Source organism: Bombina bombina, chromosome 3 (assembly GCF_027579735.1).
Source record: "Bombina bombina isolate aBomBom1 chromosome 3, aBomBom1.pri, whole genome shotgun sequence".
Classification (NCBI taxonomy): domain Eukaryota; kingdom Metazoa; phylum Chordata; class Amphibia; order Anura; family Bombinatoridae; genus Bombina; species Bombina bombina.
Window position 1 is genome coordinate 113329730 of NC_069501.1, and position 27731 is coordinate 113357460.

The 27731-nt window shown below is 40.3% G+C and overlaps 2 protein-coding genes across 3 annotated transcripts in view; one reads left to right on the forward strand and one right to left on the reverse strand.

The window, feature by feature from the left end:
- LOC128652233 (trifunctional purine biosynthetic protein adenosine-3-like) overlaps positions 1 to 27731 on the reverse strand; it is a 124017-nt gene that overhangs the window by 86367 nt on the left and 9919 nt on the right. Inside the window, exons 3-7 of the mRNA XM_053705171.1 lie at positions 16998 to 17172; positions 14008 to 14119; positions 5129 to 5197; positions 650 to 748; positions 480 to 567 (exon numbers count right to left, since the gene is read on the reverse strand). Coding sequence (XP_053561146.1) covers positions 480 to 567; positions 650 to 748; positions 5129 to 5197; positions 14008 to 14119; positions 16998 to 17172 — 543 coding nt within the window. The remainder of the gene's footprint in view (positions 1 to 479; positions 568 to 649; positions 749 to 5128; positions 5198 to 14007; positions 14120 to 16997; positions 17173 to 27731) is intronic.
- Positions 1 to 27731, forward strand: part of DNAJC28 (DnaJ heat shock protein family (Hsp40) member C28) — a 128135-nt gene that overhangs the window by 43798 nt on the left and 56606 nt on the right. The window contains exon 2 of one of the 2 annotated variants that reach the window (XM_053705960.1): positions 25154 to 25277. The exons of the other annotated variant lie outside the window; for it this stretch is intronic. The gene's annotated coding sequence lies outside the window, so the exon portion shown is untranslated. The remainder of the gene's footprint in view (positions 1 to 25153; positions 25278 to 27731) is intronic. 2 annotated transcript variants of the gene reach the window in all.

Below are 27731 nucleotides of genomic sequence, written 5' to 3' on the forward strand. Positions count from 1 at the left end.
GACAAACTCCTTCAAAAGCAACCTGAGAAAAATATATACATTGATATATCTCACAACAAACACTGAGCTGGTTCAAATAGTAGATTTTTATGTAGTAAAGGGATATGGAACCCAAACATTTTATTTTATGATTGAGACAGAGCTTACAATTTAATAAAAAGTTTCCAATTGTCTTCTATTATCAAAATTACTTTGTTCCCATGGTATTCTTTGTTGAAGAGACACCTAGGTAGCAACTGGAGCACTACATGACAGGAAATAGTACTGTTGTCTAGTGCCCATGCTAATGTATAACATTCTTGCAAAACTGCTGCTATATAGTGTTTCATACACACGGCATACTCCCGAGCTTTTGTCCTTGCTGCTCAAAAAAAGATACCAAGAGAATGAAGGAAACTTGATAATAAAAGTAAATTAGAAAGTGTCCAGCATTCATCCATCATACGCATTACATTTGCCCTTTATGATTCTCTTATTACCTGTATAACGTACTCCTTCTTGTCTCAGAGCATCTATAGCTTGATGGAGAACAGTGTTTTGGATTTTCTTTGCTATTGTTTCAGAAATCTATTAAATGGAATAAATGGAATGATTAATGAATGTATAAAGAACCCTCAGCAATGAAACCTACTGAGCAAAATCTACTTACAGTTGGCAGTTCTGAAGCAATGTTCCCACCAGTCTGCGGTTCCTTAAACCATATCACTGGCATGGGGGCAAGGGAAGTACCATCAGTGAACCCCATACACTGTAAAATGATAACCATAAAATCATAATCATTATCTATATAAAAAAAATGTTTTACTGAAGTAAACTGGGAATTTAAAAATATTGTGTTTTTCTATTTTGCAGTTACAGTTTTTTTTTTACAAGAAACATTGACCTAGATTTAGAGTTGGGCGGTAGCCGTGAAAACCAGCGTTAGAGGCTCCTAACGCTGGTTTTAGGCTACCTCCGGTATTTGAAGTCATTAAAAAAAGGGTCTAACGCTCACTTTTCAGTCGCGACTTTTCCATACCGCAGATCCCCTTACGTAAATTGCGTATCCTATCTTTTCAATGGGATTTTTCTAACTCCGGTATTTAGAGTCGTGTCTGAAGTGAGCGTTAGACATCTAACGACAAAACTCCAGCCGCAGGAAAAAAGTCAGTAGTTAAGAGCTTTCTGGGCTAACGCCGGTTCATAAAGCTCTTAACTACTGTACTCTAAAGTACACTAACACCCATAAACTACCTATGTACCCCTAAACCGAGGTCCCCCCACATCGCCGCCACTCGATTAAATTTTTTAACCCCTAAACTGCTGACCGCCACCTACGTTATACTTATGTACCCCTAATCTGCTGCCCCTAACACCGCCGACCCCTATATTATATTTATTAACCCCTAACCTGCCCCCCACAACATCGCAGCCAGCTACCTACAATAATTAACCTCTAATCTGCCGACCGCAAAGCGCCGCCACCTACGTTATACTTATGTACCCCTAATCTGCTGCCCCTAACACCGCCGACCCCTATATTATATTTATTAACCCCTAATCTGCCCCCCTCAACGTCGCCTCCACCTGCCTACACTTATTAACCCCTAATCTGCTGAGCGGACCGCACCGCTATTATTATAAAGTTATTAACCCCTAATCCGCCTCACTAACCCTATAATAAATAGTATTAACCCCTAATCTGCCCTCCCTAACATCGCCGACACCTAACTTCAATTATTAACCCCTAATCTGCCGACTGGAGCTCACCGCTATTCTAATAAATGTATTAACCCCTAAAGCTAAGTCTAACCCTAACACTAACACCCCCTAAATTAAATATAATTTTAATCTAACAAAATTAATTAACTCTTATTATATAAATTATTCCTATTTAAAGCTAAATACTTACCTGTAAAATAAATCCTAATATAGCTACAATATAAATTATAATTATATTATAGCTATTTTAGGATTAATATTTATTTTACAGGTAACTTTGTATTTATTTTAACCAGGTACAATAGCTATTAAATAGTTAAGAACTATTTAATAGCTAAAATAGTTAAAATAATTACAAAATTACCTGTAAAATAAATCCTAACCTAAGTTACAATTAAACCTAACACTACACTATCAATAAATTAATTAAATAAAATACCTATAATTATCTACAATTAAACCTAACACTACACTATCAATAAATAAATTAAATACAATACCTACAAATAACTACAATGAAATAAACTATCTAAAGTACAAAAAATAAAAAAGAACTAAGTTACAAAAAAGAAAAAAATATTTACAAACATAAGAAAAATATTACAACAATTTTAAACTAATTACACCTACTCTAAGCCCCCTAATAAAATAACAAAGCCCCCCAAAATAAAAAAATGCCCTACCCTATTCTAAATTACTAAAGTTCAAAGCTCTTTTACCTTACCAGCCCTGAACAGAGCCCTTTGCGGGGCATGCCCCAAGAAGTTCAGCTCTTTTGCCTGTAAAAAAAAAACATACAATACCCCCCCCCAACATTACAACCCACCACCCACATACCCCTAATCTAACCCAAACCCCCCACATACCCCTAATCTAACCCAAATCCAATCAGCCAATCGGATTGAACTTGATTCTGATTGGCTGATTCCATCAGCCAATCAGAATATTCCTACCTTAATTCCGATTGGCTGATAGAATCCTATCAGCCAATCGGAATTCGAGGGACGCCATCTTGGATGACGTCATTTAAAGGAACCGTCATTTGTCGTTCAGTCGTCGGCCAGGATGGATGTTCCGCGTCGGAGGTCTTCAGGATCCTGCCGCTCCGCTCCGGATGGATGACCATAGAAGATCCCGCTTGGATGAAGACTTCAATCGGATGGAAGACCTCTTCTGCCCCGCTTGGATGAAGACTTCAGCCGGATCATGGACCTCTTCAGCCCCCCGCTTGGGCTTGGATCAGGACATCGGAGGAGCTCTTCTGGATCGATCGGTGAACCTGGTATGGTGAAGATAAGGTAGGAAGATCTTCAGGGGCTTAGTGTTAGGTTTATTTAAGGGGGGTTTGGGTTAGATTAGGGGTATGTGGGTGGTGGGTTGTAATGTTGGGGGGGGGGTATTGTATGTTTTTTTTTACAGGCAAAAGAGCTGAACTTCTTGGGGCATGCCCCGCAAAGGGCCCTGTTCAGGGCTGGTAAGGTAAAAGAGCTTTGAACTTTAGTAATTTAGAATAGGGTAGGGCATTTTTTTATTTTGGGGGGCTTTGTTATTTTATTAGGGGGCTTAGAGTAGGTGTAATTAGTTTAAAATTGTTGTAATATTTTTCTTATGTTTGTAAATATTTTTTTCTTTTTTGTAACTTAGTTCTTTTTTATTTTTTGTACTTTAGATAGTTTATTTCATTGTAGTTATTTGTAGGTATTGTATTTAATTTATTTATTGATAGTGTAGTGTTAGGTTTAATTGTAGATAATTATAGGTATTTTATTTAATTAATTTATTGATAGTGTAGTGTTAGGTTTAATTGTAACTTAGGTTAGGATTTATTTTACAGGTAATTTTGTAATTATTTTAACTATTTTAGCTATTAAATAGTTCTTAACTATTTAATAGCTATTGTACCTGGTTAAAATAAATACAAAGTTACCTGTAAAATAAATATTAATCCTAAAATAGCTATAATATAATTATAATTTATATTGTAGCTATATTAGGATTTATTTTACAGGTAAGTATTTAGCTTTAAATAGGAATAATTTATTTAATAAGAGTTAATTAATTTCGTTAGATTAAAATTATATTTAAGTTAGGGGGGTGTTAGTGTTAGGGTTAGACTTAGCTTTAGGGGTTAATACATTTATTAGAATAGCGGTGAGCTCCAGTCGGCAGATTAGGGGTTAATAATTGAAGTTAGGTGTCAGCGATGTTAGGGAGGGCAGATTAGGGGTTAATACTATTTATTATAGGGTTAGTGAGGCGGATTAGGGGTTAATAACTTTATTATAGTAGCGCTCAGGTCCGGTCGGCAGATTAGGGGTTAATAAGTGTAGGCAGGTGGAGGCGACGTTGTGGGGGGCAGATTAGGGGTTAATAAATATAATATAGGGGTCGGCGATGTTAGGGCAGCAGATTAGGGGTACATAGGGATAATGTAAGTAGCGGCGGTTTACAGAGCGGCAGATTAGGGGTTAATAATAATATGCAGGGGTCAGCGATAGCGGGGGCGGCAGATTAGGGGTTAATAAGTGTAAGGTTAGGGGTGTTTAGACTCGGGGTACATGTTAGAGTGTTAGGTGCAGACGTAGGAAGTGTTTCCGCATAGCAAACAATGGGGCTGCGTTAGGAGCTGAACGCGGCTTTTTTGCAGGTGTTAGGTTTTTTTTCAGCTCAAACAGCACCATTGTTTCCTATGGGGGAATCGTGCACGAGCACGTTTTTGAGGCTGGCCGCGTCCGTAAGCAACTCTGGTATCGAGAGTTGAAGCTGCGTTAAATATGCTCTACGCTCCTTTTTTGGAGCCTAACGCAGCCTTTATGTGGACTCTCAATACCAGAGTTATTTTTATGGTGCGGCCAGAAAAAAGCCAGCGTTAGCTTTTTGGGTCGTTACCGACAAAACTCTAAATCTAGCCGATTGGAAATAAAGTTGTTTACATTTAAATTGAAACTACAACAGTAGTATCATTGTATATTCCATAATAATGCACATTGGCTGATAGTTACTTCCTGCTCATTCTCATTGGCTGATAGATAAAAGTATTGATAACTATCAGCCAATAAGCATTAAAATAAATTATGATTGGTTATAAAAATGTTAGTGTATGTTAACAATTTATCTTGGATCTCTCTTCCCACAGGATAATTTAAATATCCATTATGCATCTCTAGATTGTAGACAAGGCAATGATAATTATGTCACTCTTTAATTTGTTACTGGACATTCAGGTTAACTTTAATGTATTAAAATAATAATAGGTTGGAAAGTGTTTTTTCTTTTAAGGCCCTCAGTAGTAGTAAGACAAAGTAGGAGGTGCTTATTCTCTGTTTTTAAAATGCTGATCCTTTATTTTTAAGTATCATTTGAAACACAACTTAGTGTAAGCTTCATAGGAAAAGACAACAGCTTTAAATACAAAATACCAACATACAAACATTTCTTGGCCTTCCAGACGCTCTTCAACAATAAAGGTTTCCATGGAAGCTTGACATGTCCAGTCCTAGAAGAAATATACAATAGATGATTGTCTTCATCTAACTCTGGTCAGTTTATGGGCTCCATTTATCTAGCAGCAGATGCTACTTTGGAGGACCGCTGCTCCTTAACCTGTCTCCAACCTTTTAGGTGGCAGATTGAAATCATCCTGATCCGCTATGATCAGGATGATTGACAGCACCTCCTAGCGGCTGATTGTCCGCCAGTGAATAGGGGGCAGCATTGCACAAGCATTTCTGGTGAAATGCTTGTGCAATGATAACTGTGGACAGTATATGCTGTCCGCCTGCAGCGATGTCCAACTATGTCCGCTCAACATTTGATAAATGGAGTCCTTTGTATATAAGGAAGCATAACACAGTTTTCTTAATTGCTTGCACATCACACGGTGCCTTGAATTGTGGTTACACATGTGATGAGAGCAGGATGTGATGTCACTAGCTTGTGGGCGGGGCTTAGGTCCGGTGTCTGTGTCGCAGTTAGTTTAGTACAATCAACCTGTCTGGATGTGTATTGCTATGCTCTGTAATAAAATAGAGTTGTACCATCATTGCTGTGTCCTGCATATGTCCTGCATCTCATGACATGGTGTCAGAAGTTCTGGACTGCGCTTCTGTTCCTGATCGATTGCAATGTCAAAGTTTACCCCACCTGAGCCTTTTGATTTTTCTCAGCCTGCAGCTTGGCCCACATGGCGTCAGCGGTTTCAGCGCTTCAGGATTGCATCCAAACTGAACAAGGAGAGTGGTGAAGTACAAGTTAATTCTCTTTTATACTCCATGGGGAAAGATGTAGAGCCAGTGTTCAATGCTTTTACTTTTCAAGAAGGGGAAGAAGTTAACTTTGATATAGTTATGGATAAACTCAGTGCCCACTTTGTGCCCAAAAGAAATGTGATTCATGAGAGAGCTTGTTTTCACAAACGTAATCAGCGTGTGGGAGAATCTGTGGAGTCATTTGTGCGCAGCCTGTATGAATTAGCTGAATTCTGTGAGTTTGGTGTTGCTAAAGAAGAGCAAATCAGAGACAGAATAGTTATTGGAATTGCAGATGCTGAAGTCTCCCTGAAGCTGCAGTTAGAGCCTGATTTAACGTTAGAAGGGGCTATTAGGATGGCCCGCCAGAGTGAACTGGTGAAAAAGCAAAGTGCTGATCTGAGGTCTGAGAGTATTGTGGATGAAGTGCAACAGTCTAGAAAAATTACTAGTGAAAGGCACAGTGTGAGCGGTAGATCAAAAGTACTGGAAAGGCCTAGAAGTGGATGGGCGCAACATGGCCGATGCACACGGTGCTACCGGGCTCATGATCAGAGTGCCATATGCCCGGCCAGAGATAAAAGATGCAGAAAATGTAACAGAATAGGCCATTTTGAAGTGGTGTGTAAAACTGAATACATTAAGGAGATGCAGGTGGACAGTGACCAGGAGGGTCAGGAAGTGTCTTTTGTGGGGTCTGTTGTGGAACGGACAAGCTCAGAGGAAGATTGGAAAGTTACTTTTACTGTAATGGGAGCCAATGTTGATTTTAAGATTGACACAGGAGCTGATATCACTGTAATGTCTTTTGCTGAATTTATGAAACTGCCTCGACAGCCCCAGCTGGCGAAGGTTACGACAAACGTCCATAGTCCTGGTGGCCGCATTGATTGTGTGGGGAAATTTCTCGCCAGCTGTGAGTACAAACAAAAAAAGTTCACCATGTGGGTGCATGTGATCCGAGGTCAGTGTGTTAACAGTTTATTGAGCAGAAAAGCAGCCTGTGACTTGGGCCTTGTGGCCAGAGTGAATGAGGTCTCTGAAGATATGTTTGGCGAGTTGGGCCTACTGAACTGCAAACCTGTCCGTATAGCACTTAAAAGTGATGCAGTCCCATACAGTATTTCTACTCCTCGTAGAATTCCGTTCCCGCTCATGCCTCAAGTGGAGAAAGAGCTCATGCGCATGAAGTCTATGGGGGTTATTGAAGAGGTTGTTGAAGCAACTGATTGGTGTGCCCCCATTGTTCCAGTTGCAAAGAAAAATGGGAAGGTGCGCATCTGTGTGGACCTGAAAAGGTTGAATGAGGCAGTGAAGAGGGAGAGATTTGTGCTGCCGACGTTGGAAGATATAGCCCCGAAGTTGGCTGGGGCGAAGTTCTTTTCCACATTAGACGCTTCTAGCGGCTTTTGGCAGATCCCCCTGGATCCAAAGTGCCGCAAACTGACTACCTTTATCACTCCGGTAGGTCGGTTCTGCTTCTGCAGACTTCCCTTTGGGATATCCTCCGCTCCTGAGATCTTTCAAAGGGAAATGAGTTCTCTCCTGAGTGGCCACGTGGGCACAGCAGTCGTCATGGACGACATTCTAGTGTATGGGTCTACAGTGGAGGAGCATGATCAGCGTTTGAGTTGTGTGCTGCAGGCTATCAAAGAGTCTGGGCTGAAGCTGAATAAAGAAAAATGTCATTTTAGGAAAACTGAATTATGCTACTTTGGGCATATCATCAACGGGGATGGCATCAAGCCGGACCCCGAGAAAATTCGGGCTATCGAACAGATGAAAAGCCCTTCTGATGTACATGAGCTGAGACAGATATTGGGCCTTGTGAATTACGTGGGCAAGTTTCTTCCAGATTTATCTACAGTTTTACACCCTATCACAGAGTTGCTTAAGAAAGATGTTGCCTGGGTCTGGGGACCCTCACAAGAAAAAGCGTTCTTGCATGCTAAGTCCCTGCTGGGGTCTGCCCCAGTGCTGGGGTTCTACAACCCTTCAAAAAAGACTGTGGTTAGTGCTGATGCAAGCAGTTATGGGTTGGGGGCTGCACTCCTGCAGCTGAATGACAACAAACTACAGCCCATCGCCTACTGTTCCCGCACACTGACGGCTGCGGAGTCAAAATACGCTCAAATTGAGAAAGAGTGCCTGGCTGCAGTTTGGGCCTGTGAGCGCTTTCAGCGTTATCTAGTGGGTTTGGAGAAATTTAGTCTGGAAACTGACCACAAACCGCTAGTCCCTCTTATCAATTCTTATGACATCGACAAAACACCCTTGAGATGCCAGAGACTTTTAATGAGACTGCTCAGGTTCAATGTTCAGGCAGTGCATGTGCCGGGGAAGCAGCTGGTTGTGGCAGATACACTGTCCAGGCTCCCGCTGGCTGCTGCTGAAGAATCCTCCACAGAGTCGGATGTAAAAGTGTATGTTGATTCAGTTCTGGCCTCTAAGTCCATTTCCTCAAGGAAACTGGAAGAGATAAAGAAAGAGACATATTTGGACACAGATCTGCAAGAAGTTATAAGGTACATAAGAGATGGCTGGCCCGAGAGCCGGGCAGCCTGGATGTCTTTAAATGCTTACCAGCCAGAGAGGTCACAGCTCACGGAGCTGGAGGGGTTGGTGCTGTTCCAAGACCGTATTGTAATTCCTGTCAGCATGAGGAAGGAGATGTTAAACAGGATTCACGATGGCCACTTAGGCATTACAAAGTGCAGAGAAAGAGCAGCTACAGCTGTGTGGTGGCCTGGGATCAGTTCCGACATTGCAAATCACGTGTCTAAATGTGCCTTTTGCCGGGAACGCCGGCCTACTCAGAGAAGGGAGCCCTTAATGTCTACTCCGCTGCCTGCGGGGCCGTGGCAGAAAATAGCTGCTGATTTGTGCGAACTGCACGGGAAAAAGTTTCTTGTTGTTATCGACTACTATTCCAGGTATTTGGAAATAGCACCCCTGAATGATATCACAAGTCAGGCCGTTATCATTCGCCTGAAGAGCCTGTTCGCCCGCTGGGGCATTCCAATGGAGCTGGTGAGTGATAATGGCATGCAGTTCGCTTCTACAGAGTTCAGTGCTTTCAGCAGGGAATATGATTTTGTACATTCCACGTCAAGTCCACATTATCCACAGGCCAACGGAATGGCTGAAAGGGCAGTTCAAACAACAAAATTCATTCTAAAGCAATCTGAACCGTACCTAGCCCTCTTGTCATACAGGGCGACGCCCATTCAAGCCACCGGGTTTAGCCCGGCACAGCTGATGCTAGGACGCCAGATTCGCACCACTTTACCCTCAGTGGGTGTCTTCAAGCCGCCTGGCCCTGTTCCTCGGGACGAAGTCCTTAGGAGGGATGAAGAGGCCAAAAAGGGTTATCGTTTCTTCTACGACAGGAGACATTCTGTCAGGCCTTTACAGGAACTGAAAGCGGGCCAAAGTGTCAGAATTAAACTGGATGATGAGAAGAAATGGAAGACGCCTGCTACGGTAGTGGGCCGCTCTCCAGAACCAAGGTCTTACACAGTCCTTACAGAGGGAGGGACGGTTACACGCCGTAACCGAAGACATCTTCAGCCTGTACCTGAGAGTCTGGAACCGGATACCTCAGTACCACCGCCGGTGGGATCCCCTGTTCTAAGAGAGGTGCCTTCCCCTCAGCAAGATCATAGCGGGGATATATCTTTGCCTCCAGCAGACTCTTGTTCACCATCTTCTGTATCAGAGGACAGTTCATGCAAAGTTACATCAAGCGGAAGAGTGGTGAGGCTTCCGGCCCGATACAGGGACTGACTTTAGCTAGAACAGTGACCGGAAGTATGGGCAGAATAATCCCATGGTCACTGTGGACTAGGGTAGTCTACCCCGATGTCCAAGTCAGGATGTAATTTATTTGTTCATGTTTTCTAATCTATCTGTTTTTATAATGTTCTAAAACAAAATGTTGTTGTATACCCTGTTGGTGTACCTTGTTATTTAATATATGCGAATGTATGCTTTGCCTTTGAAAAAGGGGAAGATGTGATGAGAGCAGGATGTGATGTCACTAGCTTGTGGGCGGGGCTTAGGTCCGGTGTCTGTGTCGCAGTTAGTTTAGTACAATCAACCTGTCTGGATGTGTATTGCTATGCTCTGTAATAAAATAGAGTTGTACCATCATTGCTGTGTCCTGCATATGTCCTGCATCTCATGACAACACATATCTCAAAAAATGAGATTCCATCTTGATAAACAAGATGGAGAAAAAAAAATTTGCTCGGAATATTAAGAAATTTCTAATTCTTGACTTCTCAAGTCTAACTCTGCTATATATATGTCCCCCTATTGGCTTTATCATATAATAACAGCAAACAAATTGCTTTATACTAACTTTATGACAGTCACTAGCCTTGTTGCCTGTGGACTAAAGCCCAGATTGGCTCATGCAAATAAATCAAATATTGGGTGGAGACTGCAATTGGGGGGAAAAAATCAGTAAAAAGGATGTTAATTTGTTTTAATAAATGTTTTTAAGGCTTTGCGGTTATGTTATTCTATATCAAGACAACACAAATATCTTGTAATTACAAGCTGTTTACTGTCCCTTTGGGTGGTGGTGGTGGTGGTGGTGGGGTCCTGATGCAGCTGTATCTCCTCTCTTTTCTCCACTGAGCTAAAAGTATAAAGGTCACAAAATATTTCCTGTGTTATTACTTAGATCATATACTAATTACTAGCCCTCCTTTGAATGGTTTCTAGTATCTAGTTGAGTGCCACTGAGAGAGAAAGTGACACTGTTTTGAGTGTCTTCTCCAGATCACACTATGGATAATAATTTTCACACTGTGAAGGAGAGTCATCAATGAAATTGGGTTATAGAGTATCTATATAACAACAATTTGGATTTTTTTTTATATTATAAACTAATATAATTTAATTCTGAAAACAAAATATTGAGTGTAGTAGTATCCCAGTAATCTCTTGAAAAAAAATGTGTGCATTGTACAAACTTAACAAAAAATAGGGCTGGACTTCAAAAATTTTCAGGGCTGCTTTTCACTCCCAGTCTGGCTCTGGGCACCCACCCTAGGCCTTGGAATTTGGGGAGTTCATTCTGTCAGGGGTGAGGGTATGAGAAGGTGCAATGTACATCCTGTATGTAGTCAATGAAGAAGTATTATGGTATCAAGAGGTGTAATATATAGTTTTATTCTTTATATAGGAAACACTAAATGTTGGGACAGGAGCAGGCCGTACAAAAGGAGAGGAACAAGGAGGCTAGATTGAGGGAGCCCACACATGTGTCTTCCCCAGGGCTCAGCAAACGTTAAAGGTGGCCCCTAGCATTTTCACTCTTGACTATGTTCAATAGTAAATGTCAGAAATAGTTTATAATTCTGAACATAACTTGCCCATCGGTGTCCCACATCTTTGGAGATAGTTCTCCTCAACAGATTACAGCCCATTTTCACATTTCCCACAGACAACTTGAACTACCATTTTTGTTTGCAATGGAGAAAAGGAGTCTGGGAAATCATATGGAAATGTGTGTCAGGGTTTGTTTTCCCTGTTGTGTTTGCCATGTGCTGCTGGCAGCCATTTTACTCACCTCTCTTCCTGTCTATGGTGCATTGTGGGGGATGCTGCTCATTTCCTGCACTTCCTTTTATGGCCAGACTGGTGTGCATCATCCATGTGAGACAGGATGCAGTCTCAGAATTGTGATGTCATCACTTATTATTTAAAGGGCCTCTGTTCAGTATGGTTTGCCTTTGCATTGTCTCAGACCTGTTTGTGAGAGTTCCTGTGTATTACCTGGCTGCCTGACGTCCTTCCTGGTTCCTGGTTCCTGATCCCTGGCTTGTTCCTTACTCTGCTGTTTTCCTTGTTCCTGATTCCGGCTCGTCTGACTATTCGATTTGGCTCCTGACTCGGCTTGTCTGACTACCAGCTTTGGTTTTGACTCCTGGCTTGTTATTTGACTTGTGGACTTTTTTTTATTTTTTGCTATTAATAAAGGTGTGATTATTTTTGCACTTCTCGTCTCAGTCTGATTCCTGGCACCCTGACATTACGCAAGGCCATGAATCCTGATGGTGCTAATAATCCACCTTTACCTGCCATCATTTCCAGGATGAATGTACAGGATCACTGCTTGGATCAATTTGCACTAGCCCTGCAAACCCTGCTGACTCGCACTGCCCATTTGGACCAAAGTGTCCTGCAAGTGATGGCTGCTCCTGTTTCTGCTGCTGCACCTATGCCTACCAGGAGCATGTCCGGTTCTGCACCTCTACCTCAGTAATATGGAGGCGATCCTATTCAGTGCAGAGGGTTTTTGAACCAGGTGAGCATTTACTTTGAGATGTTACCTCAGGCGTTTCTCTCTGACAGAGCTACGGTGGGATTTCTCATCTCTTTACTCTCTGACACAGCTCTTGCCTGGGCTAATCCCTTGTGGGAGACTAACAAACCTGTGATTTCAAATTACCCTGAATTTGTGGCCTCCTTTCGAAGGGTATTTGATGTTCCGGCTCGCTCCTCCTCTGCTGCTAAACGACTCATGTCCATTCAGCAAGGTACAAGATCTGTTGCTCAGTATGCTATTGAGTTCCGTACGCTTGCCGCAGAGGTAGGTTGGAACAATGAAGCCCTTGTTGCTGCCTTCTTTCATGGGCTCTCTGATGCGATTAAAGACGAAGTTGCTGCCAGAGATTTACCAGAGGATCTCGAGGCATTGGTGTCTTTTTTTATCCTAATTGACATCAGACTTAGAGAGAGGCCCTCTTTCAAGGAGCGCTTGCGGAAATCTCCTGTTCTGTTGTCTCCTACGTGTTCGTTCCCACCCATGCCTCCCTCTCCTCCCATGCCTCCTGGTCCCGAGTCACCAGGTACTGCTGAGACGATGCAGTTGGGATTCACGCGTCTCTCCATGGCGAAGAGGGCCTTTAGGAGGAGGGAGGGGCTCTGCCTCTATTGTGGGTTACAAGGCCACCTTTTGAAGTCTTGCCCTACACGGCCGGGAAACGCTCACACCTAAGGTCCTGTCGGGGGCAGACCTTGTGTGGTTTATCCTCGTCCCTGGAACCGCTTAAGGAGAAACCTTTGGTCACGGTTGTCCTTTCCTGGGTGGACTCCTCCATAGTCACTCAGGCTCTTGTTGACTCCGGTGCTGCGGGATATTTCATTGACAGTGCTTTTGTATCAAAGCTCTCCATTCCTGTTTTGCCTCGGTCCATTCCGCTTGCTATTGAGGCCATTGATGGCAGGCCCCTTCAGCCACACTCTCTTCACCCCCATTTAAAAAGTGTCCAGGAATCTTCTGGGCAAAAGGTGGCAACCCTATGCTCAGGTGATATATTTTGGTCAGCTTTTTACAGTTACACTGCATTAGTTTCAAGTGATTTAGCATATGAGTATTATGTCCCTTTAAATGGGAGAGACTCTTTAACAAAGGAGGATTCTCAGGCCCAAAGGCAGCTATTAAACCCTTTATTGGATTTAATTTGTTTTCATTAATAAAGTGTATATATATATATATATATATATATATATATGTGTGTGTGTATACATACATAAATATGTGTGTGTGTGTGTATATATATATATATATATATTGTGAGGGAGTACAGTATTAAAAGTATTAATTGTGAATTTGTGAGGGAGCGTGGAAGTCTTGGTGAGTTCCCACACTTTTTTGTAGGACTTGATACCTGCTTTAAATGGAGAGTGAGATAGTGCTCCAAAGTTATATGCAAGCCATAGTGCGTAATAAACTAAAAAAATCCGAGCTTTTTTTTTCTTGCACTTTTATATCCCTTTAATTACATGAGATGATAAAGCATGTGTGAATATGTCCCTTTAACAAGTCTAAAACGTATTTGACTCTAGCACAATGTTACTGATATAACCCTCTTATAAAAAGAATGTACTTTTACTCAGTATCAATGCCTTTTATATGCCCTTGGTGCTGATTTCAGAGCAAACATAGACTGTCAATCAAGCACATGCACCCAATAGGCTTATTTCTCATTGTAAATATTATAGCCCCCTGAGTGATATTAATAAAGTGAATAAAATAACTTACATGTGTAAGCTGCTGCACGGCTCGGCACGCTTCATCTTTATCTTTAGCCATGTAGAGATCTCTCTCAGTTTTTAACCCATTAGCTTTCACCACAAGTGCTGGAAAGTCGGCACTTATTGAAAAAGTCACCCAAAATAGAAAACAAGTTTTACTTATTGCTTATTGGTCAGTAAAAGAAAAGCATTCACTTGTGGTTGATTTTGCTGGGTTACTGAGTATGTCATGAACCTTTTGTTATATTCATACCTGTTGTACGGCATTTCTGCACCTAAACACCAATTAAATAGCAGCATAGAATGTAGAGTAAACTGTGATCTTTGGGCCATACTGCATTTAGGGATGGGCGAATGTGTTTATATCCGAATTCGAATGTTAGAACGAATGTTATTGTAGAGATTCGATTTACATAATAGAATGTTGATAAGAACGAATATTCTTAAAAATTCGATTTTCGAATGTTATTTACAGTTTTCGAATGTCACATTCGAATTCGAATGTCACATTCGAATTCGAATGTCACATTTGAATTCGAATGTCACATTCGAATATCACATTCGAATTTGAATATTACATTTATAAAACACAATTGTAGACTAGAAACACTATTTCGAATGTCACATTCGAATATTACATTTATAAAACACAGTATTAGACTAGAAATACTATTTTGAATTCGACTGTCACATTCGAATCGAATATCACATTTAAAACACAGTATTAGACTAGAAATACTATTTCAAATTTGAATGTCACATTTATTAAACACAGTTGTAGACTAGAAATACTATTTCAAATTTGAATGTCACATTCGAATTCGAATATTACATTTCGAAATTGAATGAATACATAGCTAAAACATTCTATTATTCGAACGAATATTTTCAAATTTTATTGAAAAATTTGAAAACGAAAATTCGAAAATAGAATGTTAGAATGTTATATAAACATTCGAAATTTGATTCGAACGAACGAATGTATCAAAATTCGTTTTAAATTTCGAATTTTTAGAAACATTCACCCATCCCTAACTGCATTACTATCAGGAGTTTAAAGGGATAGGAAAGTAAAAATTAAACTTGCCAGATTCAGATAGAGCATGTCATTTTAAGACACTTTTAAATTCACTTCTATTTTCAAATGTAATTTGTTCTCTTGGTATCCCTTGTTGAAAAAGACTACACACATATCCTACACTAGTGGGAGCTAGCTGCTAATTGGTGCTTGCACACATTTGTCTCTTGTAATTGGCTATCTAGATGTGCTCAGATAGTTGCCAATTTTCTTTCAGGATAATAAGTGAACAAGAGAATGAAGCAAATTTGAGATGTAAATTGGAAAGTTGATTAAAATGGAATGTTTTATCTGAATCACAAAAGATAATTTGGGGCTTGGTGTCCCTTTAAAGGGACACTCAAGAGCAGAATAGTGTGCACAGTCTTTTTATATTTAAACTTTTTGGGGCATATTTATCAAGCTCCCTATGGAATTTGATGCCCCTTGTTTCCGGCGAACCTGAAAGAGAAGTTAAGAAGCAGCGGTCTAAAGAAGAACTGCTGGTGCAATGATAAATGCTGACAGCGTTTGCAAATGCGCTATTGCATTTGCGCTTGTTATCTTGCATTTGTTGATTATGCAAATCTACTGTGTTGACAGGTCCTTTAAGCACGATAAGCACATTTTAAATTCATAAAATGATATGAAATTTATGGCTTTTGTGTAAATATTGTGCTTTCCTTATGCTCCCTAAAAAGGCCAAGAATCAATCATGTAACCTGCAAATCATGCAAATTAAATATTTGTCTTAGGAAATTTGCAGCATTTTGAAACCCTTAGTAGAGATTTTGCTTTTTGGGCTCTCTGTCAGCTGAAAAATGTAGTCAAATCAGAGGTATGTTTCCGACAGAGACTATTATTATTCATTACTAATATAGGGGTCTACTCCTGTCCATTAACACTGCAATGCAAAGTGTAATGTCTTTTTATTATGTTTGGTGCAACTTTTTTTATCCCTAACCCTTTTAGCGAGATCTTCAGTTGCGCTAACCCGACACACAATAAATTTGATTGCTCTCAAGTAAACGTGTTTACTTTCAACTTGTAATATGTGTGCAAATAAAAGCACCCACGATTTTCTTATATCGCACGTTAACGTTAATATGCCATTTGTAATCTAGGCTATAATAAATTGAGAGCTACAACGTTATAAGATACTTAACATAAGGATTATACATGACAAATAAAGGTCTAAGATATTGCTCAACACTGAGTATAACAAATAGTCTGGCCTTGACGTGTCATAATTGTTCCAGGCATAAAAAAGGAATATTCAGCTCTCCCTAGGAACTTTTTAGCATGTTCACAACCCGACTGAATTTACCGACCACCCGGCTAAAATTTTAGCCAATATGAAGCTAAAATAAGATATTAAAATGTTTCAATTTTTATTGTACAAATTATCATTAAATACATTTATGTTAAATTATGCAATTAATGTATGCTTTGTATAGCTGAAAATGATATAATGTTATATATATAATATTATACTGCCCCCACCTGGCTAATTTATACTTATACTTCATAATTCCACCTGGCTGGAAACATTTTCTGTGGAGAACACTGTTCAGTATATTTGTAACCTAATGTGCAACTATTGTGCAGCTGTTGTGAGACTGTAAATTGTAAAAAAAAAAATTATTAGAAAATAAACCTTTATATAATCAATACTTTGCTTTAAATACACCTGTGCTTTTAGGAGTAGCTAAGCACATAGAACATAGGGCGGTTCATCATAAAAAGAGATCAGTTAATATATGACTATTATGTCCCTTTATATAAAAATCTATCTTAGCCTGTTCATTAAGTCACATTATGATCTATTGCAGTGCCGTTATTTAAAAAGTTTTATGCTACATTTTAGAAAATATTGTATTGTCTGTGATGCAACTCATCTAATATATTGAGATTAAATGCAAGGGCTAACTGCAACGTACTAGGTAATGAAGCTGCAAGCCTTGTGAGGATTAGTAAATGACTTCCCCTGGGCAGTAGGGATACCATGCTGAACCATGAAGTGTTTGGAAAAACTCTTATTGGCCTCCAACTGTGCTGCCCTTGCTGAGGGTCCAAAACATCTGACTCCTACAGAAATCAACTCATCAACAAGTCCTAGGAAAGAAAAAAAGAATGAGGAATAAAAATAATAAATTATTTGACTGGTCAAAAAACTACATTAGATGTTATTTTCAATCATTATTCCAAATAAATATTGTTTAGAGTGTTTTTAAATTAAATATATAGGGTGATTCTATAGAACTTCTGATTTAAATTGTCAACAGCAAAACATAATGCTACACAGAATCTTAAAATCACATACTGCCTGATTCAATAAAGTGCTCAGATGTATCCAAACGCAAATATTTTTTTATTACCTAGAAATGCACCACTAAACATTTGAAACACTAAATATGACATAGGTTTTACAACCTTCAGTTGACAAGGTCAGAACATGACCTGCAGAGCCCTGAGAGAATTCGAGAAAATACAATTTATACTTTTTTTTTTTTTTTTTGAGTTTGAATTTTTTTTATTGATAGTAATCAAGAGAAATATACATAAACCGAGGAGACGCAGCTCCAATCCAACAGTATAAAGTTTACAGAGAAAACAGGTGAGGGACTGCGTCCAACGTATTAATATACCATTTCATCACTTACAACAAAATGTGAAGAGAGTCGACTTGTCGAGCCTTGATTCATGACTGACAAGGTAGAGAGTGTAGGTTTAAGTGAAGAAGGGCTGAGTCAGCTAGCCTGGGGAGCCTAATACCAATACCCTGTAGCACCGAAAAGCACTTTAGCCATAGAGGCTGAATCGCGGGACACTCCCACCATATATGTAGTGCATTACCCCTGTGGCCACAATTTGTCCAGCATTTGGGGGACACTGTCTGGAATATTTTCGCTAACCTAGTGGGTACATAATACCAATGAGTTAGAAGTTTGAAATAGGTTTTGTATAGCGTTGTGCAATGTATAGCTTTCTGTGTCAGGGAGAAAGCTCGTTCCCACTCCTCCAGGGTAGCGTGCCTACCCGTCAGCGTCTCCCATCGGGAAAGATGGGAAGGAGTTTCCGGGTCCTGGGACCCACCTAGTAGCATATAATGGACAGAAAGGGGCCTACACAACCTATCTCCCCTTGCCCAGGTGGACTCCCAGAGAGTTAATGGTCTATCAAGGTTAGGTTTAATACCCTAACTGCTTAGAAAGCTCTTGATCCTCTGGTATTCAAAAGGTAGATACGACAGGATCTGCACCTCGGCACTAATCTGGGATAATTGTTTAAAAGAGTCTCGAGGGGACGTGGACCAAAGGTCCGCTATACTATTAATTCCCAGTTGGACCCACTTATTAGGGTGGGAGTCTTGGAGGCCCGATAGAAGACCTGCTATGGAAGCGACTGGGAAAGGGTGCGGCGCTACATGGGGATGATGCCGTATTCTATCCCAAAAGCCAAGGCATTCGCAGACTACCGGGTTGGTTAGGGCAAGCTCCCTACGACAATGTGGCGGGGTCCAAATTAGGTCACGTAAGGCAATATGGAAGGGCAGCGAAGCCTGTTCTATGGATTTCCACTTGGCATCCGACGACTTTACCCCCCATTGAGAAACATGGGTAAGCATTGCACCCTCGTAATACCGTATCACTGACGGAGAAGCAATGCCCCCCAAAGATTTAGGAAGTTGGAGTACTTTGTGTGCGACTCTAGGGGGTTTATCCAACCAGATAAATTTGGTGAACCCGCTTTGGAATTGAAGAAGCAGATGCCTCTGTATTTTAATGGGCAGGCAGCAGAATAGGTACGTCAGCTTGGGGAGGAAGGACATTTTCAACGCTGTGATCCTACCCAGCCAGGATACATGCTGAAGGTTCCAGTCCCTCTGCAGAGAGCGGAGGGAAGTTAGGAGAGGAAGATAGTTGTCTTTTATTGTTTGGGGAAAGCTACTAGAGATCCTGACACCCAAGTGTAGGACAGAGTGTTCAGACCAGTCAAATTTATAAGACTCAGTGAGAGAAACTAATTGTGTCTACAATTTATATTTATTAGTAAATCAATTTCTTCATTCTCTTAGTGGAGATTTAGATACAAATGGAGTATATTGCCTCATCTCTTCTTGCAGTATGTTCAAAGCCCTTTCCTATATATACCCCCTCCTCATTTTGTCAACTTCAGTTCACCTACAGCCAAAAGGACCTACTGTATCTGTAAAGTGGAAAAGCAAAAACAAATTTTGACAACATATAGAGATATTTCTAACAAATGGAATAACATTAAGATGACATTTAATAATAAAATAAGTGTCTGTGTGGCCATTATGTGCCACCACTATGGGCTCCATGTACAAAGCAGCGTAAGCTGCTTCAAAGCCCTCTGAGGTGGCGAAGAGAAATCACCCCAAACTTACTCGCCAGGGGTGATTGACAGAACCTTCTCCTGCGTGATTGGTCACGTTCGAGAAGGGGCTGGCATTACACACTCATCGGAGTGTATAATGATACATACGAGGCTTTGGACGAACAGATCCGCTGCCCTATGCAGCAAAGGCGTGTGGACAACTTTTCAAATTGAGAAGTTTGTCCGCACGCTACTTAATACATGGCGCCCTATGAATGTAAAGGAATTGATTTATCACTAAGTATAAGTCTAGTTTTCTGTCACTTCTTGGTGACATAAATATTCAGATACTAGTGAGGCTAGTAGAAAGATTCTGATTTGAAGAACAATCAGCAAAACTTTTTCCAAGAATAGAGAGATACAATTAATACACGCCGCACATTCTAAACCCACTTTAACCTGTTTACCCTGTTTAAAACTTACATAAAAAGTTTTGGGTTTAATATCCCTTTAACTAGAAAAGAGGATATTTATCCTCAGCATAACAGGATCACAGTGGGTTCAATTTGCTTTTCCTGATTCTGAATCAGGGGACCTACATTTTTTTATACAAAGGACTGGTCACTAATGGTGATATTGTACAGAACCACTTTACATTAAACTCAAAAGTTGTTTACAATTGCCTGTTCTATCTGAATTATTCAAGTTTCATTTTGACTTCACTGTCTTTATGCACCTATTTAAAATGATTTAAAGTCCCTTTATCATTGCTATATTCCACACAATAATTGGTTGCACACATCTGTCCCTAATTGTCCTCCGTAGAAGAGATTAGATAAGGAAAATCTAGGTTTCAACATGGCGGCTCCCATTATATTATAAAAACTCAGGGGAATTGAAAATCCCACAATTTTCAATTGTTCAATTACAGGAAAAGTGGGCAAAATAAATAATGAAAATATATTACATAGTTGCTTTACTACATATAATTAAACATTTTATATTATAATCTCCTAGCATTTAATGCCTCTACACTGTGAAATGTCATCAATAAACACATTTTACATATGTTCTCACACTATTTTTAGATGTATCTATTTTATATGCCTTGACCTCTTTAAATTGCATTTTTTCTCTGTTAGCTATTTCCATTGGTAAAAATAAAACATATTTCACATCATTATTTAAAACTATGAAACTATAAGTTATTTTTAAGGAAATTAAACCCACATTTTTTCTTTCATTGTTTAGACAGAACATACAATTTTAAAAATGTTTCCAATTTACTTCTATTAACAATTTTTCTTAGTTCTCATGTTATTCTTTGTTGAAGAGATATCTAAATAGGTAGTGTGCACGTCTGGAGCACCACATGACAGGAAATAGTGCTGCCATCTAGTGTTCTTGCTTATGTATAGCATTCTTGCAAAACTGCTACCATAGAGTGCTGCAGACACCTGCAAGCTCCTGATCTTACCTTCCTCTTTATTAAACAAAGGATACAGAGAACACTAAGATAATTTGATAATAAAAGTATATTACATTGTATGCTCTATCTGAGTCATGAAAGAAAAATTTGGGGTTTTATATCCCTTTAACCAATCTAAGTTTTGGCATCTCTTTAAAGGGACAATAAATTCCTTGAGATTTTAAAATACAATCGGCTAGATTACAAGTTTTGCGTTATGAGTAAAAAAGCAGCGTAAAGGCTCATAACGCTGCTTTTTTACTACCGCTGCTATTACGAGTCTTGTAGGTACAGCTGTACCGCACACTTTTTTGGCCTTACCGCAAATCAACTTACACAATTTGCGTAAAGTCTTTTTTCAATGGGACTTCCATAGCGCCGATATTACAAGCTTTTTTCCTAGGCCAAAAAGTGAGTGGTACAGCCTATCCTGCAAGATTCGTAACGCATTCTAAAGTCAGTAGTTATGAGTTTTACACTACAAAGCTGTAGCATAAAACTCATAACTAAAGTGCTAAAAAGTACACTAACACCTATAAACTAACTATTAACCCCTAAACCGAGGCCCTCCCGCATCGCAAACACTAAAATAAAATTATTAACCCCTAATCTGCCGCTCCCGACATCGCCGCCACTAGAATAAACATATTAACCCCTAAACCGCCGCACTCCCGCCTCGCAAACACTAGTTAAATATTATTAACCTCTAATCTGCTGTCCCTAATATCGCCACCACCTACCTACATTTATTAACCCCCTAATCTGCCACCCCCAACGTCGCCGCCACTATACTATATTTATTAACCCCTAAACCTAAGTCTAACCCTAACACCCCCTAACTTAAATATAATTAAAATACATCTAAATAAAACCTACAATTAATAACTAAATAATTCCTATTTAAAACTAAATACTTACCAGTAAAATAAACCCTAAGCTAGATACAATATAACTAACAGTTACATTGTATCTAGCTTAGGGTTTATTTTTATTTTACAGGCAAGTTTGTATTTATTTTAACTAGGTAGAATAGTTACTAAATATTTATTAACTATTTAATAACTACCTAGCTAAAATAAATACAAATTTACCTGTGAAATAAAACCTAACCTAAGTTACACTAACACCTAACACTACAATTAAATAAATTACCTAAATTAAATACAATTAACTAAATTAAATACAATTACTTAAATTACAAAAAAACAAAACACTAAATTACACAAAATAAAAAAACAAATTACAAGATATTTAAACTAATTACACCTAATCTAATAGCCCTATCAAAATAAAAAAGCCCCCCCCCCCAAAAAAAAAAACACTAGCCTAAACTAAACTACCAATAGCCCTTAAAAGGGCCTTTTGTGGGGCATTGCCCCAAAGAAATCAGCTCTTTTACCTATAAAAAAAATACAAACAACCCCCCAACAGTAAAACCCACCACCCACACAACCAACCCCCCAAATAAAATCCTAACTAAAAAAACTAAGCTCCCCATTTCCCTGAAAAGGGCATTTGGATGGGCATTGCCCTTAAAAGGGCATTTAGCTCTATTTCAGTCCAAAGTCCTAACCTAAAAATAAAACCCACCCAATAAACCCTTAAAAAAATCTAACACGGCGGAGCCTGACGGAGCATCAAGATGGAGGTGTTTAGTTAGAGCTCCGACATTGAAGCAGGGGAAAGAGCCCACTACTCCGGTATTTAGACATAAGATGTAAGACTCCACATAACCAGGACTTCCCACAAAGACACCAGGCACCAGGAGGAAGCTTTTTTGTGGTTCTTACCAACGATTACAGGATCCAGGGGTCAGTCACTCGCAACCCGGTTGCCGCCATCTTACCCCTCACGTCTCAGTGCTGGGAACAGCTCCAGCCTACAGGGGCATAGCGCCGAAGTGGATATCAACTTGGAGGGGGCAATTTCGGAGCTACGGCACCTAAGTGCAATAAGTCCGGCCCTATAACTCACTGCAGGGCACACTCTACAGGCTCCGTGAGTACCGGCTGTATATACATAACTAGCCATGTGGGTTAGCAACCGCTAGCACTAGTCAAGGGGGAGGATGTGACAAAGCGGTACTCAAAGTAAAAAGCCACTTAAAAAGGGACACACGCTACCACAATAGCGCTTGATGAGGTGTAGTAGGGGACATAGAAGAAAAAGAAAAAAAAAAAAAAAGTTAATGAAAAACTATATAAACCCATCCGTGAATATAACACTTACTAGGGCTCTGCTAAATTCAATACTTTAGGGACCCCACAAATACTTGATGTTCTGGCTCTCCCATCAATCACAATATAACCCTACTTTTGCATACGGTCCCCAGCTGATAAATAAGAGCAAGCTGAACAGGCGACATTTAATAAAGTAAAAAGCCTCAGGCTACACCACATGAGGCAACAGTGACAGGACTCTCTGGCTGCGGTACAAAAGGTTGAGAGAGTTATATTTATGTGAAGAAAACCTCCAGAAAAACTTTATTTTTGCTATTAGCCACAGAAAGAGGGTTCACCTTATTTTTTATGTAATCTCTACTAGTCTGTTGACACCCAAGAACTGAGCCTTTAGCAACAACTACAGTCCAGGGATTGGGCCTACCCTTTATCCCTATATCAGATCCAAAATCTACAAGAGACACTGCAAAAGTAGCACAAGACTGACACCCTGTGGTCAAAAAAGATATCACTACTTAATTCTCTCTCAACCCTTTTTTTTCTTCAAGAGATTAAATGATTTCATCAAGGGTGCAGATACTGGTTAATTTATTTTTCAGTCAATAAAAGCAAGGAGAGTGGAATGGCGTCAAAAAGACCAAACAAACCAGAGAAGTCAAATAAGTCCTCATCAGTTTCTTCCGTCTTCAAACCCTCCCAAGGAGACAATGCTCAAATTCAACAAAGGGATATGGAAGAAACTGATGAAGCCCCCCTACGGGGCCCGACTCAGTGGGAGATAACACCCCTCTAACCAGAGCAGACATACAAATGCTTGTCTCAAAACAGGACATTACTAGTAGCTTCGACAAGCTGTGGGCCAAAATTGACACTATGCACACCTCCGTGACAGAGAGTCTGGGCGACATCAAAAAGGACATTTCAGAGCTTGGTTCAAGAGTTGAAACCTTGGAAAATAACAGTGACAATCTGGTGGAAGATGTGGAAATGGCGGTTCAACAGGTGTCTCAACAACAGCAAGTAATCAACAAGTTGCTTGGCAAGATGGAAGATATGGAAAATAGAAATAGGAGAAGCAACATTCACCTGAAATGAATCCCAGAATCTGTCAAACCTGAGGATCTTCCCTCCTACCTGCACCTCTTGTTTTGTGCCATCACAGGGGTGGATCCGTCCACTGAGATAGAAATTGAGAGAGCCCACAGAGCCCTGAAACCCAGACCTAGGGCTGATCTTCCTCCCAGAGATGTCATTGTGGCATTTCTAAGATACCCAGAGAAAGATAAAATCCTTAGGGAAGCTGCGAAACAACCAACTTTTAAATTCAGAGGTAATGTCATCCACTTTTTCCAGGACCTGAGCACCAGAACTCTTCAGAGAAGGGGGTCACTACGCCCGCTCACCTCCTTGCTTCGAAAGAATCAAATTCCATACAGGTGGGGTTACCCGTTTGCCCTGCATATCACCAAGGATAATAAAACCCTCACAATCAAGGAAGCCATTGGGATCCCAGACATATGTGAAGCTTTGGGTCTAGAAACTCCTGCTACACCAGAACCATCTCCACAACAAGAGACACTTGACCCACAGAGACCTTTTTTGAAATCACAAAGATCAAGGTGGGCTAAGGCCCCCAAGAAGAGACAGAAGAATAAGTGATGGACACTTTATAAAATGTTTTGTCCCTTTGCCTCTCTTTGTTTTTCTTGCAGGCTCTCCTGGTTGGTGCTGCAGTTGGACATACTCTAAGACTCTCTGACTCACAAGTCCAAGCTTAAGTATTATTTATTCTAAATGTTACAGATCAAGAGGCACCATGGCCTCAACTAATTTCTGGTTAATTTGCACAGTTACACTTTTTCTCAGTTGTGTTATTGTTTTACATTAGCTATCTAGTATGGTAACTAAGTACGGAAGATGATTAAAGAGTCCCCATAAGAGTTTTTATATTAGGAGTGGAGTGGCATTTCCCCGGCTCTCATGTTCCCTCCCAGAACGTTATATGTCATTTCAAATGTTCAAAATTTTATGTTTCATCTCAGGTTTGCTCAAATATTTTATATACTCTGTCTTTGATGTTACAAACCTGCTCTTTTCTTCTTTTCAGCTGTTCACTTACTCTGATACCCTTCTCCCTTCCACATCCCTTCCCACAAAAGGACTGCGTAGACTCTCCAAACCCAGGCAAGGGTTATACAGACCAATCTGGATCCTCAAAACTAAAGGATTGGGTGAGCGGATGAATTCATCCTATACACTTAAGTTGTTACGAGACACGGGGGGGGACCCTATACATATAATAAATTCATCAATGGCAGCCACTAACATTACCTTGATCTCTCATAATGTGAGAGGACTTAATTCTGATGTGAAGAGAAGAAAGGTCATCTCACAATACAGAGAGTTAGGAGCTAATGTGATATTTTTGCAGGAGACACACTTTAGATCTGGGCACACTCCGAAATATTGGGCGAGACAGTTCCCCCAACACTTTCACTCTACTATAGACCAAAAAAAAGAGGAGTCTCAATTATGATACACTCTTCTCTGAATTTCAAACACACAGAGACAACTTCAGATAAAGAGGGGAGATACATTATTGTTAGGGGTACCCTAAACAAAGGGGAGATTGTTCTTTGTAATGTATACGCTCCAAATGAACGTCAAAAACAGTTCTTCTTGAGACTGTCGTATCTCCTATCAGGGTGGAACTCTGCAAGGATTTTCCTTGCAGGGGATTTCAATGTATCTTTATATAATCAGGGTCAGATCGCACTTACACTTCAACATACCCCACAGTACAGACTTAACAAAAAAACAAAGTCAATACTAAACACTTTGGAGGGCCATAATCTTTTGGATTCCTGGAAGACATTATACGGGACCACCACTGACCATACCTTTTATTCTGCAGCCCACCACAAATATTTTAGACTAAACTATATTTTTTTAAGCCAGACACTTCTAACGAATGTGAGGTCCTCCTCCATCTTTCCCTGTGTATGGTCTGACCACTCCATAGTTGAGCTAAGAGTAGAAGGGCTCCTCCCGCCCAATTCCATGAAAGGTTGGACCTACGACCCCACACTTATGAAAAACCCACTTCACAGGGAGACAATAATGAGGAACGCGCTAGAATTTTGGAACATTAACACTGACACAGTAGACAACCCTATTCAGGTTTGGGCGGCCCACAAATCCGTCATAAGGGGCTTACTGATACAGATTAAGTCGCAGGCCAAACGCAAGGCAAAAGAACAATTCAACACTCTTCAGACAGAAATAGTAAATCTAGAAAAGAGGCATACGCTGACAGGGTCTGCTAGCACATACAAAACCTTACAGGACAAACGCCAAGCTTTAGACTCCATACTTAATGACCAATCAGTGAAGGCCGGGTTGCGGTTACAATCTAAGTATTTTGTGTACACCAATAGGCCAGACAAGTTCCTGGTGAATAAAATTAGAAACAAAATCAAAGACATATCCATTCCCTCACTCCGCAATTCTGATGGGATAATGACTTCTAAACCAATAGATATAGTCAATACCTTTGCGAAATATTACGGCTTATTATATGACGGGAAAAAAGTGAATAAAACAGAGCAAACGCAAATTCTACATGAAAAATTCCTAGCAGAGGTGGATATGCCTAAGATAGCCCAACCAGAACTAGACACCCTGAACACAGATATCACGACCAAAGAGGTTCTAAATGTCCTACTAGATCTGAAGCCAGGCAGCGGGCCCTGATGGCTTCCCTGCAGACTATTATAAATTGTTCAAATCTTCTCTTGTCCCCCACTTAGTCAAATTCTGTAACCACATACTCCAAGGTCACCCCATTCCACCTGAACTATTAGAGGCTAAAATTAGAGTTCTTCCCAAACCAGGTAAAGACAAGACTTCATGCCACAACTATAGGCCAATATCTCTGATCAATCAAGATCTGAATATTTTTACAAAAATATTAGCCAATCGCCTTAAACACCTTCTTCCTAAATTAATCCACCCGGACCAGGTGGGATTTATTAAAAATAGAGAATCCCCCGACAACATTAGATGAATGGTGGCACTGCTAGATTACCTACACGAGACAAAGACGCCTTCTCTGCTGCTCTCTTTAGACGCGGAGAAGGCGTTTGACAGAGTCGACTGGGACTTTATGCACGCGGTACTGTCAGTGATTGGTATTAAAGGTCCATTTCTAGATGCGAAATTTGAGATGACAAGTGTATAGGGTGAAAAACCATCTATATATAGGGGTGGTAGCGGGCTGTATACTGCCAGTAGCCGCAAGTATCTTTTCTAAACATATCCAGTTACCATGTTGCTCACCCCTGGAAATCGGACGTGCCCAATGACAGAGAGGTAACCTCAATCCTCCTGTCCGGCAAAGTGTTCAGGAACAGACTTTCAAAGTACACGCACATACACAAAGCAGTTTATGCATTAAAAGGAATAAGCAGTGTAACACAGTCCTCTATATGGTGTATCGCACATACCTTGCAAGGCAAGCAAGCCACCTGTCAGGATATCCGGCCTGTAACAGTATCCACTTTGTTAGTAGTAAACATCCCTCAGAGAGCTGCAGCTGTCTCCAGTCCGAACACAACAGATCCGTTAGTAAATAGGCCACCCTGCAGCCACTTGCTTGTAACACTGTGCTCACTCAGGCCAAGAAC